Source organism: Eubalaena glacialis, chromosome 4 (assembly GCF_028564815.1).
Source record: "Eubalaena glacialis isolate mEubGla1 chromosome 4, mEubGla1.1.hap2.+ XY, whole genome shotgun sequence".
Lineage (NCBI taxonomy): Eukaryota > Metazoa > Chordata > Mammalia > Artiodactyla > Balaenidae > Eubalaena > Eubalaena glacialis.
The window spans coordinates 115,910,388-115,924,483 of record NC_083719.1 but is presented as its reverse complement, the minus strand read 5'-3'; the positions used below and the strand labels follow the sequence as shown (position 1 = coordinate 115,924,483).

The 14,096-nt window shown below is 34.4% G+C and overlaps 1 protein-coding gene across 1 annotated transcript; it reads right to left on the bottom strand.

The window, feature by feature from the left end:
* Window positions 1–769: 769 nt before the first annotated feature.
* MYOT (myotilin) lies at window positions 770–13,711 on the bottom strand. Its single transcript, XM_061188221.1, has 9 exons — window positions 13,356–13,711; window positions 9,218–9,392; window positions 8,230–8,334; window positions 5,851–5,897; window positions 4,787–4,919; window positions 3,540–3,747; window positions 1,790–1,955; window positions 1,168–1,301; window positions 770–942 (listed from the first exon to the last, which is right to left on the bottom strand). The coding sequence occupies exons 1-9, from the start codon at window positions 13,709–13,711 to the stop codon at window positions 770–772; spliced, it is 1,497 nt and encodes a 498-aa protein (XP_061044204.1).
* Window positions 13,712–14,096: the final 385 nt, after the last annotated feature.

Here is a 14,096-nt window from a genome sequence, read left to right as displayed (position 1 = left end):
CATTGAGCTCAATAGACTCAAAGATCTTGAAGAATTAGAAACCTATTTGGTTAAAACAAAATCTCAATTTCAGGAGAGATTCTGTCATGGTTTAAGTTATTCTGGTTGCCTTCGAAGTGCAAACCATAAAAAGTCTAGTTCCCTCTCTGGAGGAATTAGCTGTAAGTGAGCTTCACCAAGACAAGCTGTGCTAGTGTATAATATTGTTGGTCTCTTGGAACTTGTTATTCATAGGTTTTGCTGTGTGTCGCTTAATAGATACAAACCAGCAGTTTTATCTTAAAGATCTAGACTTTTGTGAAGAGGAGACAGTCTGTTTTAAATATTTGAAATTTTATTCTCTTTTGACATAAAACTAAGGAACACTCAGATAATCTATACCATGTTAGTATTCCTATCAGAGAAAACAGGTAAAACAGTATTTAGAAAGCAGTACCAGTAAATCTTATTACGCATTAAATGTGTTTAAAACGTTGATATTCATTTATAACCTGCAGTTGTAAAATGTGTATGACTTAAATATTAAAATCCCACATTTTTTAAGATCTTCATCTACAATTACAAACCCAGATTTTCTGTAGGCTTCACAAACCAGAGAGGTAAACACAATGTGCAAGAGTCAAAGGATAAACGCATTATAAATATATATTAGTTGTATTACCTAATTAAAACCATAATCTGTTAATACAGCTATGGATTTATTTCAAAAATGTAATTGAATATATTGCTAATAGTGTAGTTGTTGTGTTTTCTAATGTTGGTAGAGTTATTAAAGTTCTTCACTTTCATAGAGTCCAGATTGAGCTGCCAGACGCTGAAACTCTCCTTCAGGGTTAAAAGCTTGTTTCACATCCAAACCTTTCCCGTTCAGTGCTAAATATTTGCTGAAAGTTGGTCGGACACGTAACTGCTTAGGAGCTGGAGGAGTTTGGTTTGGACGGGCTGAAATGGATCAAATAAACGTTAATTTAGAAAACTTGTTCTAAACAAATGGGTTGCACTAGGTAGTCATTATCGGACAGGGAGAGAAAAAAAAATCAAAACATTATGTATGGGGAGAATCCTTCAGAATTTATGCTATGCTATGGAATTTATGTTTCTTATTAAATCTTTCCAGTTAAGTTCTTTATAGCACTTGACATAGCACTGTATAACAGCGTGAGATACCTGTAACATCTAATCTCGTGTTACATGTGGTCACTCCAGCTTCATTAACTGCAGACACAGTATACCACCCAGCGTCTTTCTTGTTTACATCTTTTATCAGTAAAGTAACTCTTCCAGAGTTATCATGATATAAACTGGAAAGAAACAAAAATTGAAAGTAAAGGAATTAATCTTCCTGTGAGAATTTATTTATGATGCCTGTGACCTACAGAGTCAGACTAATAGGAAGAAAAAAAGCATTTGGAAATTCTGAGTCTGTAACTAGTCATTGCGAAATAGCTATGGGTTTTTTTTTGAATTAAACATCCCCCCAGTCTTGTTTGTATCATCTTTTCCTTGAGCCATCTTCTTTTATTGTTAGTAAAAAGGTAAATCCTAGCCTACTTTATCCCTTAAATTTCTGATTAGTGGAATCTGGCTTAATGAGGCTTATTATATTTCTATATATATGTATTTTAAAAGTTGAAGTATAGTTGATTTACAATATTGTGTTAATTTCATCTATATGTTTTTAAAATTAGACAAATTGAGGTCACAGATGCATGCCATTTATAATGCATTTCAAAGTATAACTGGATTCACCCAAGTACAGTATAGTTAAGTCTAGAAATACTTATCCTACCTTATTCGATCAGTGTTGAATTGTACCATTTCATTATTTCTTTTCCAGAAAAGCTTTGGTGGCGGTATAGCCGAGATTTGGCATTCTAGCTTCACTGAGTCTCCCTCAAAAACTTTTTTACTCTGTGGTTTGTAGATGAACATTGGTGCTCTTCTATGTTCTTTTGCTACATATTAATAAAAAAATCACGTATTTGAAATATTATAAAAAATATTAAGTCAAACCAAAGTATTATGAAGTTTGTATGCTGATATAAAAGTTTAAAAAAGTACTAACGACAGGATTGGAAGCTTTATGTTTCAGCTTTAGTTAAAATAATATGCAATACTGTTGTATATTGTATACTATTTATAGTTCTAAAACAGTAATGTAACGATGCGTTGAATTTATAATCATGTTTCACTGGAAGAATTTAAGTCAAGTTGAGATCATCTCAGCTATAGGGAGGCAGCATGAGTGGTGGAAAGAGTACCAGCAACTTGGGTTCAAATTCTGTTTGCCCCACCAGCCATGCCACATTGGGGAAAATTTTGTTTAGTTTCTCTGAGGCTAAATTTTATCTGTTGTAAAATGATACCCAAGAAATAGTTACTGCTGTGCCCACCAAAGCACAAAATTATTGTGACGATCAATTGCGATAATGAATGAAGACGCACTTTGTAAACTATAAAATAATATACAAATGCCAATAATTATTATGTCTTTAGTTTTCTACAAATACCTGAGGGAAAAGAGGAACTGATACTATAATACTATAACCCTAACTTTTCTGAAGGAGTAACGAGGAGATTGGACGGATGCCTGCCAAAGTCTTTTTCAGCTCTAACATTATAGTATTTTTGGAGCTATTGGCACAGAAAGGATTTGCCCTAAGCTTAATCACTTGGATTTTGTGTGTGTGTGTGTATAAATTCCCAGATCACTAGTTTTTCCCTTAGTCTGAGGGCCCTTATTATATCATAGAATAATCTTAAAGATTATTCATTCATCTGGGTAGAATACAAACTCAAGATTGCCCATCCTTGAACTTGATCAAGTTTTTATATAATAAGCAGTGAATTATAGCAAAATATCGCTTATGCAGTATATTGTGGCTTAAGTCATTGCAAATGTGATACATTTAGAGCACTTGAATTGTAATATTTTAAAACAGGAGATTAGTTTTATGAGAACTGCCCTACTAAAGACAAATTTGAGATATGAGTTTTACCATACTTGTTTTTTAAAGCAAGTAAACATGTTTTTATTGTCATAATTAGAGACTAGTTTCCTGGTAAAGAGTGCATAGTCTAAGGCTAAAAGTTGACATTTACTCTTCAGTTTTAAACTATGTGTGATTATAACAATTCTGTGAAAATGTGAGTCAGATTGATTATTTTAGACTGTAGACCAGATAAATGATTAGTCTAAAAATTTTCATTTAAGACCCTTTAATCATATCTACAAATACTGTACATCTAGAAATATATCTAGAATATACTACCTTCTTTGGTCTGTCTGATATTTTACCTTTATTTCTCTTCCAGAAAAGCTTTAGTGGTAGATCTGTCATTCTAGTTTCACTGAGTTTCCCTCAAGAACACCAACCCCTGCCCACTGTGGCTTTTACATAAAAATTGGTGTTCTACTGGGTTTATAGTATAGACATTAACCTTAAATATAAAGTCCTTGGGGTTTTTCTTTTTTAACACTTTCTTTTTTGATTCTACAAAATTTTAAGGAGCTCTGTAGGATCTCTTTGAAAGCTTACCCAGGACGTCCAGCTGCACAGTAAAGGTGGCTTCTCCTGCTCTATTCTTGGCAACACATGTATAAGCCCCTGCATCTGAAGCTCTGACCACTTCAAAGATGAGTGAATGAAAACCCTTTTCAGACACTATCATTTTGTGAAAATCATCTGATTGAACTGGTCGTCCATTTAGATACCATGACACATCAGGAGCTGGTAGTCCACTAACCTAGAAATGAAAACACAAGGAGATGATAGAATTTTAAATTATAGATCACTGGGACCCATTTGTCCATTTATGAATTTTAACAATTCAGTAGCTGAGTGGGTTTGTGATTGAAAATGCAAAACAAGAGCTTAAAAGATATTTTCTTTCAATAATTTTTAACAAAATAGTAAAAACTATAACCCTTGAAATTAATACAGTATTTTCATACTATCTCAAAACACATCTAGCTCTTTCATAAACAACCTCAGGCTCGTTAAGGTCTCTTAATTACTGTATTAAGGATGTTAAGTTATTTTATATTGGTCTCCACAAGGAATATGGAAGTCATATGGCTTTTCTGGCTAATGGCAAGTGTGAATGAAGTCCCAGAGGCCCATATATATGAGACTTGCTGATAACCTTTCCAAATAACCTTTCCAAAACTGAGTGTTCTTGAGCTGTAGTGCTGGTGTATAAATGGCATTTTGTTAAGTGTTTTCGTATAAGCCTTGCCAATTAAATCCATACACTGACTTTCATTCATAAGGAATCTGAAAAAACATTTATAAGAAAAAGTTCTCCAAAATGAGGATAATAAAAATGTAGGCCTTTCTAATAAGTTATTTTAACCTGAAGAATTCTTCTAGGCCAAGAGAGAGCAGGGTGACTTGAATTTCTTAAAGAGGCATTCTACTTTAGAAATCCTATTGCTATGAAAGCTTCATTTATATAGAGTATTAGGTGGTAGGCACTATTGTGAGTACCTTATACCTGTTTACTTAGTTAATCCTCAAACAGCTTTATGAGGTAGATACATTTGTTATTCCCAAAGAAACAAAACCATAGAGTTGTTAAGTGACTTGTCTCAGGTTATACAGCTGTAAAGTGGCAGGGCCAGGATTCTAACCCAGGTAAACTTAGCTCCAGAGTTTGTGTTCTTATCCACTATACATACTTCTTGTCAAGCTGTGTAGAAAGCTATGAAGAGGAGGAGGACATTTTTCAAAACTTAGTATCCCATTGTTAATTTTTCTCCAGTATTTTTGAACTTTTCTCTTACTTTGAAGTCCATTCTGCAGAATCTTCCTTCTTCAATTGACATGTTCTCTGGCACTTGAATGAAACGAGGCGGGTAAAATTTCTCCTGGATTGCATCCTGATCATTCACATCTCCCCTTGAAGATGATCTACTTCTACAAAAATATTTTAATAATCACTATGCAGAAGAGTCGTCATTGCTCTTCCTTTCATGCAAATATAGTTTAGCCATCAAATTTGAAACCCTGGAGTCTATGCTGTTTGGTCTGATAGTGTAGTAACAATGGAGAGAGGCTGCGGAGCTGTATTTAGCTGTGGCATATTTGATGACTATTAGAAGTGGTAGCAATTTAGAAACATCTGGTACAAATTATACATCTTTCTTTTTTCAGTGCCATGAATTGATGAAGAAACTGATCTATTAAAATGCAGAGTACCCCATGGACAATTCTAGTCACATGCAAAGATTGTATAATTAGAATCAGGTTTCCATTGTTATGAAAAAGTTGTTTAGCATGGAAGCGTGGTCTTGGCTTATTTCACCAAAGCATTAAAAAAAATTTCCTCTGAGATGGTTGTGATAATTAACAGATAAAAATTTTTATTGTCATGTTTGACATTAGAAAATTCACATTGTTTTTTTTCAATTGGTTCTAAAGCAGTATAAACATTATTTTCTTTTTTTATAACCATATTTTTTTTATTGCAGTATAGTTAATTTACAATGTTGTGTTAGCTTCAGGTGTACAATAAAGTGATTCAGTTATATATATATATAACATATATATATATCGATTCTTCAGATTCTTTTCCATTATAGGTTATTACGAGACATTGAAAATAGTTTCCTGTGCTATATGGTAGGTCCTTGTTGTTTATCTATTTTATACATAGTAGTGTGTATCTGTTAATCCCAAACTCCTAATTTATCCCTTCCAACCTGCTATCCCCTCTGGTCACATTGCTTTGTATAAAAAGTATGTAAGAAGCTTGAGGGCTTTGTAAATACTACATTTTTTTTTAAAGCTGAAAACATTTTAGGTAGCACAATGTATTTTCCTTTAAAATTAAAAAAATTTTTTTTACCTTACTTGTGATGTAGGAACTTGCAGTCGTGCATGTTCTGAATTGTGCTGCTTGAAATTAGAACAAAGTGATAATGTTAACATGCCGTTGTTAGCTTGAAATGAAGCAGAATTTAGTAGTCGTAGTTGAAAGGAACATTTCTGTTGTGGCTGTATTTGTACTATCATGGATAGTTCTATATATTTAGCTGTTAAGCATTTAAAATATAGTGCACTAACCTTCTAGTACTCTAGCAAGAAATCCCCAGAATTGAGACTATTCAATAGATACGATTTATGAAAATTAACTAGACTTTGAATTGATGGTGGTTCGTTTTTTAGATGACAATTTTATGACAAAGGATGATGAGTCCCCCTGGTGTATTTGAAATGGGAGCACATAGTACAGATTGTCCTTTGGTAAAACAAGAATAGTCATGAAGTCATTTGTGTTGGCAGTAGATACAGGGTATTATGCCTACTGCTCATAAGTGGCACCAACAGCAATAAACACATATTAGACTGGAAAATACTTTTCTTTTTAGCTCATGGCACAAAATCCTCATGGACACTGTGGAAGCTATGTGTAGAGTTATGAAAAGCCTTTGAAAAACAACATTACTTACTTCCTGCCTAATAAGGGTGTATTTAATTTAAGCAACCATCTTTTAGAATTTATATCTGAGCACCAGAAAATTATTCATATTTGAGGATAAAATCAGGAATTGATGAATTTATAATAGAATTAACTGATTAAATATTTAGTGCATATTCCGTATATTTCATTGTGCTTGGTATAGTGAGAGATACAAAGAAGTAGAAAATATAGTCCTTACCCAAATATATGAAAAACAACATAGCAGATCAGTACAAATAATTTATTTTGGGAAGAACTTTAATGTATTTTGTCATTCTAAAACAAAATTCTTACAACTCTGTAATAATTTTTGGCTAGGCTTTGAGTTTCTCTAAGCCAAATGTCAAAAGATCAATGAATTTTTTGGTAAAAAAAAATAATCCACTTAAACTCATAATATCTAAATTAAGTTTTTGACTTTTTCCTGTAGTGGTTTGAACATATATGTATTCATATTCATAGGTGTGATATTTCAGTTATATGTAATTTGATGACATTTTGTATTATTTAAGTAGACTGTTTGAAGTGTACCAAAAAACGTAAGATTTTTCTTTTCTGATTTCATAATATGTTTTGCTGCTATCTCTTTTCTTGGTACCTTCACCTTCATTTTAAAGTTTTTAAAGAATGAATGAGAAAAACAATACACCCTTGACCTTGAAATCATACACTGTGAATTTATAATATAAACCATCATCAATCTAATGTTACTTTGGGTTATTTCTTCTAATAGAAATATATTTGTGTCTTATTCTTGCTGTAATCTCCTGTACCAACTCCAGAGCCCAACACACAGTAGGTACTTCATATAAATTAGTTGAATAAATGAGTGTGTGAACTCTTCAGTAACCAAAAGAGATTTAAGTTCTGTTCTCAGGTTCTAGTTACTTGCTGTGCTAGACCCTGCTCTATCCTTTTCAGTAGATCTAGTCACATTTAACAGAAACAAAAGTCTTATTTTCATCTTCCTATACTGTAGAAGGTTGGAATTCTTGAATGCTCGGTTTGGCTTCCAGTTTCTTGTGGACTTTTTAGGAAGGAATGAGAGGTAACTACAGAAGGAAGATGGAGCAATAGCAGTTCATTTTGCCTCTCCAGCTGTACACTTCTCTTTGAGGTTAACTTGTTAAAATGAAGTTGATCAGGAGCAAGCCTGTGGGATATTCACTTTATGTTCTGCATAAAGTTAATCCCTTGGAAAGGATGCTGTTGTTAATCCTGGAGCCATTACCTATAAGGTTTTTGTTGTTTATTTTGCTTTGTTTTTAGTAAGAATCATTTTAAGATACAGGAACATGACAAAAGGAATTGGATGTTTCATTAGTACATGAGTTTATTTTAAAACATTGAAATGATAAACAGCTTATGAGAAAAGGTTATAATTACTTTGGTTTAGAGTTTTAACTTTTGTCCTGTGAAAGATTTACAACTCATAAATTTTCTGTCCATGTAGATATTGTAGGGAGAGTCCTAGGTTTAACTGACCCCTCAATGTCCAGATGAAAAGTGACACCGTTAGTCTTCTGGTGTTTTGACTTTATAACATTTCATATGCAGATATTAGAACCACCAGAAAATGGGGTAAAATTAAATATTTTTGTGTATATATTCAACCCATCATGGCCTCTACTTTTTATACGTAATGGAGTATGGAAGTAATTGACTTTTGCTTCAAATGCTATTTATAAGCATTTAGAAAAGCAGACATTTAAAAATCACACAAAAGAAAAGTGCTCCAGTTAGATAAAGATTATTTTAATTTACCTGTGCTGGATCTTGTGCCTCACTGTCATTCTGAGCTTGAAACACAGCAGCTGCATTCTGTGGTCCTAGCAATCTGCGAGCCATCTTCTCCTCATATGTTAGCCGCTTTAAAGAAATAAATCATAAAGGAGATAGTAATGAGATTTAATAAAAGTTATTTGTATAGCTTTACCTTAAAACCACCAAGAATTATACCAAAGAAGTATAGTTATGCCTACTGAATGATAGATACTGTGTTTTTAAAAAAACATTTTCTTTCATTCAAAGCATTTTCCTTTCGTTCTAGTGCCACTTCCCTCATCTGGAATATTCATCTCTGTTTTCTTTCTTCTCCCAGTAAAGGCAAGCATAATCACCCTTAAATAAGGCTCTCTCTCCCCAATAAAGGGAAATTCTTTGTCTTCCTCCTTGTTCTGCATGTTCCTGTTGGCTCTGTCTTTGAATATAGTACCGTATGTCCTCAGATTCAGAAATAACTTTTATTAGGTGAACTCTATATTTGATTACTAACTTCTGGTTAAGAGCAGTGCAACTCGTATGTTAAATGTATTTGGATTAAAGGCATATAGTAGTACTGTTTCAGAGATCAGTGACTAATACAATGTGCATAATAAGAATTATAGCTATTTTTCCATCAATACTATATACCAAAGTACATGAAGAAGTCAGGTTGACAGCATTTCCCATTAGTTTTTTGGTCATCAGATATATTTTTTATGGTAATGCTTAAAACAAAATTGAATCATTCAGATTGGTTTTTTTTTTTTTTTTTTCATTTGCTTCATTCTTTTACTACTGAACTCCGAGAGGGGATTTCATGCAGAGAAATACAGAATAGGATCCAAATATTCCCTGTTTTTAGATAATCCTCTCCCTTGCTGATTATATGGACATAGATCTGTGAGACAGAAACAACTTTCTTATTGAGATTAGATTTTATAGTTTTATTGGGTTTTTTTTTTCAATACAAAATAGACATCTTGCTCACTTGGTTTCCATTATGAAGAAGGTTGTCTTTGCATTTTAGCTTTCTCTCCAAATCTTGAATCAGAGCTTCTTTTGATCCTTGTATTTCATGGTCAGGAGTCCTTGGTGTGGGCTTAGCATTTGCATTTTGGGATGGCTTAGCATTTACAGGTTGGCCAACTGAGGGTTGTTGATAGCTTTAAAAAGAAAAAAAGATTTTTTAAAAAGATGTTTAAAGTAAGGTGTGGTATGTAAAATAGAATTGGCATCATTTTGTCAGTCACCTTTAGGTAGGTTGAATTTACCATTTAGTACTGCTGGTGTTATTAAAGCACCAATTGCCCTAATAACAGTCAAGAAGGATTTTATAAGAATGGTTACTAGCTGTTTTTTGTTTTTGTTTTTGTTTCTTTTCATCTTGGCAAATGAAAATTAAGTAGCAGGAGGAGCAATTTAGATTAGACATAAGGAGAATGTCCTTCCTTGAAGATCTTCCCTAAAGAAGTGAGAGTAAGTCTAGTTACTGGCAGCTTGAGAGCTCTTCCAATATTCCAACTGAATTTCCTAAGTTTGATTTATGGGTGGATATAAGCAGTGATGTGCTGGAGCTGACTCATATGGGCTTAAGAGAACTGATTTTTAGTGTCTCTTCCCAGCTCACTGTGATCTCATGTTGAAAGTTTGAAATTGGTGGTGGTGGGAGTATCTACACCAGGGAAATTGGTAAATACCACAAATCATGGCTCTTTCCTCCAGAGCTGATTGTTAAACATTTATCAGCATAATCACTGGTATTTAGTGAATATTCTCTTGCTTTGAATGGAGTCTACAGTTTACATTTTAATTTCTACTTCCTATTAATTTCATATTCTAGACAATCCAAGTATGGCACTATATAACAACTTGTACAGTAATAACAGTTTCTTCAACATTGCATAAGTGATTTTTAGAGAAAGGGATGATTAGAGGAGGAAGGAGAAAGAAATGTAAACTGAGAAAAAAAGGAGTTTGGGGAAAAAAAAGCAAATTTGATTGGCAGTTGAAGAGTTTGGTTTAAATCCTTATTTCAAATTCCAACCCTAAATTTTCTTCTAAGATGTCCTTGCTCCCTCCCGGTGTTCCCCTGCTGATTCTGATAGAGGACAGGGGTGGTACTTAGGGAGTCCTATATTTTTAGATCTGTTAGGTAGCTCACACTTTTCACAGGGTTTATTCACATTTTACCTAGTTTATTTAGGGCTCTGAAGGTGCTAGCTTATATCTATTTAATGTGGGAAAACTGGCCACTGCCCTCAATGAATATTTTACCATTATCATAATAAATCCAGATATCCAGATAAGGCAGCCTTGGTCTGTTCTCTGACATGTTCCTGTTCAAAAATTCTCAAGGATCATTGAAAGAACTTGTAAGCTAAGTGGAAATGTATTTCCTCTGAGTGGAGCCAGAGTTTTAACTTTTGCAGGCTTTGGGGACTTGGTTAGTAATCTCTAGATTGTAAATACACTGAAGAAAAAAAAGATGTTTTATTACTCACCGTTGTATTATTTGTATCCACTAACACAAAGCCTGCAAAATAGTGAGGTAATACTATCAGCTCAGTGAATGAATATTTTCCATTGTATTCAATATGCTTTGTATTGAAAGTTGATTATATACATTTTCCCTCCTTGTATTTCAGATATTCAGGATTGTCTGTATCTGATTTGTTCAGTGAAACAAATAGCCAAACCAAGTGTTTAAATAAATAGTGAGATGTTTCTGTTTTGTTTTAAGATTGAATTCCCAGGTCAAAGTGGTAAAATTTCTTTGGTTTTATAGATCTACTATTTCTCCAACTGTATGAAGTTAGAATAGCCCATTTATTTTTTTTCAGCTAAAAAAACCCAGTCATATGTGTTTGGTAAAGTGAATTAGCATTAAATAATTCTTTTGTCAGACTGTCATAATATGATGTAATATATCTGAGAAATCCTGAAGGACTATCAAAACCAAGCCTGAGAATCACTGATATATATGTAACCTCAGTCACCTTTTTATTCACTGAATACCTTCATTATTACCAGTTTAGATGGTTTAAGTGTTAGGACTTGATATCTGTTCATAATTAGAAACTAATATTATACTTGCACAGTGCTTTATAGGTTTTTTTTTTCCCCTATCATTAATCACCTAAATCCTTACTTGTATTACAGATCAGAAAACTGAATCACTGAGCAGGTAAGGAAAACTTGAGGAATGTCACACAGCAAGCTTTTTGAAAGGAATAGTTAAAATTAAAGAGTTCCCCTAAATTTCTAGTCTGTGGTTTGATCAACCGACTAAAACATTTGCTTAAGGGTTTCCTACTGATGAAAAGCTAAATAAAGCTTTCAAACTTCTCTAGGTCAGAATCCAAGGGATTATTACAGAAGACAGGGCAAACTTCAGCCCATCATAAAAATGAGGGAGTTGTGCACAAATGTTCAAAGGGCCAGAGCTTTCCACCTGTGCAGCTGGACACTGAACTGGTATCAAGTGGCTGTGGGAAGATTAAAAGAGTTATCTGTGGTTGCTGAAAATGGAGCAGCTAAAGCTGGATCTTTGATCTCTGGTTTGGGGTCCTTCTGTGCTTTATTTCTTATCCTCTCTATTTTTTCCTTCCTTCCTCTCTTAGTTCTGTGCAGAGAGCTAGGTACATGGTTGAGGCTCACTAGTATTTATTTGGTGGCTTTCTTTTCTGGGCAGGAATTTGGAATAGGATTAAAGCCTTTACTAAGAAAAATATTTTAGTGAGAAAGAGTTATTTTAGATTTAAACATGCTTTTACAGGAAATTTGGAGATAATTGAAAGCTAGATGGGAAAAGATTATATGGGTAAAATGTAAGTAAGAAAAATCTACAATATGTGATAATGGGTATAATGGGAATTTGAGATAGAAGAGAAAGAGTGGGCTGTTAATTCTTGAAGGCATCTTTTAAAATCATTAGGCCAAACCTATAAGAATGCCATTTTTGTCGGTCAAAAATTTTTAACTATCAGCCATTTCAAATGGTTCAACCTAGTATCTATAGGATTCTAACAAATGTTTTTGGCTTTCCTGGTTTTTAGTTTTAAAAATATTGAAAAGGTTTCTTTGCATGTTGAATTGCTCTGGTGAGTTCACCTGGGTTTCCAGAGTTGTCACCAACAATAGGAATCTCTAGAAAAATTAGCCTCTGGAGAAAACTGAGAGAAATTAGCAAGAATTTCAGCAAATCTGTTGATAAGCCTGTAACCAACAAAATATATTCCATCACACAGTTTTTCAGATGCCTCTGATTAATTCTCTGATGTTCTAGCCAGCCAAGGAATAGGAAAACTGATAGCCCGAAGTTTGCATAAGCACAAAGTATTCAGTTGATGTTTTAAAAAAAGCACAACCACTTTGTCCTTCTTCATATCAGGTTCTCCTAGGACAGTTTTAGGGCTGTGGAAATAGTACATGCTTGCATAAGGCTTCAGGTATTCTTCCCTGTATTTAGGTTGGTCTAACCAATTTGAACAAAGTGTGGTTTTAATTACCAGAGGAAACCTTAAGGTCATGAGCCTTTACCTATTCAGTCCTTTCTTCTGATCATAGGGAAAATTCATTTACTTCAGTGTCTGAATCCCATATTTTCCTTTTAGCCAAGTGGTTGTTTAGGATCAGAGGGGAAAATGGATAGGAAGAAAAGACTAAGACTGAGAAGAAACTTAATAGCTTCTGCTTATGTGAGAGGAAATCCTATCTGAAGAAGAGCAGACAGGTGTTCACCTCAGCTAAGCTCAGAACCAGAGCAATTAAATTTACAGCATGAGGAACTTAACGTAGAGCTGGGGGAATAGTTCAGTGTTCCTGGGTATGTTAGAAATATTTTTTTTGAAGATGGAAAATAGTAGGTAAGTAGTTGTGTTATGTAATAGGTGATTTGGGTTCAGCTCAACCTGGACACTGGAGAATGGGTCAGATGAATTATTACCAGTACCCTGGTTCAAGGTGTTCTAGGAGAAATACGGAATGAGACTCTGATGTCACATTGACTTTTTAGATAGTGAAGATGACGTACATAACCTATCTCCCCTTCTCCCCCAGATACAAGCTCACGGTATACACAGTTCTATCTGTCTGTCTCTCTATATATATTTTAAAAATTCACTTACTTGGAGTCCACAGTGGAAGGGATGTTACTGCTATTGTAATCAGGCTGTGATGGTAATATGGAGCTGAGGAAGCTGGCTGGGGACTGGTTATAAGTGGCTGTAACCCTTTGGCCTGGGTTGGAGCCAGCAAGCTGCTGAGGAGAAGCAGGGAAAGCAGAGGAGGACATAGTGATGTGAGAGCTCACTGTTGAGGAGGCAGAAAATCTTTGCTCTTTGCACTGGCGGGGCTGGATGGTAATAGAAGACTGTTTGGTCTGGCTAGAGTAGCTGGAGGTTTCTGGTCCAGGAGGCTGCAGTCTGGAGCCACATGGGTTTTGGGATTGGATGAAGTGTTTTGGACGTTCGTAGTTAAACATGCTTAGCTGGTTTATGGAAGTTGAAGGCAACTTATAATGATTTACTCCTGGAAGGGTGGGGTCCCGAATCTGGGGCTGCAAGCCTGGAATTATAGAAGGTTGCAGTGAATCAGAAGCAACCTTGGTCTGCACCTCGTTGTTGAGATCCTGGGAATACTGTGCTCCTGGCTTTGATAGAGTGGCCTTCTCTTGAAGAATATTGTTCCTTCAAAAGAAGAAGATGATTCAGTTACAGTATTTGCATAAAAAACAGTACTGTTTATTTAAGATCTTTAAGAGTTTCTGTGCTTTTTTATTTGCTTGTTTTTTTAAAGCTTATGTGCTTTCAAAGTCACCTCAAGGTGGAACTTTCCTGGCTTCTAGACTTCCCATTCCTTTATCTGTT

Bases quoted from the DNA above. Each gene is read 5' to 3' on its own strand.
- MYOT (XM_061188221.1), bottom strand. From the start codon at position 13,711: ATGTTTAACTACGAACGTCCAAAACACTTCATCCAATCCCAAAACCCA. The intron at 9,393-13,355 runs GTAAGTGAATTT...TTCTTTTTAAAG, and splicing joins CCTTCCACTGTGGACTCCAA to CTATCAACAACCCTCAGTTG. The intron at 3,748-4,786 runs GTAAGAGAAAAG...TTTCATTTCTAG, and splicing joins TCTGCAGAATGGACTTCAAA to GTTAGTGGACTACCAGCTCC.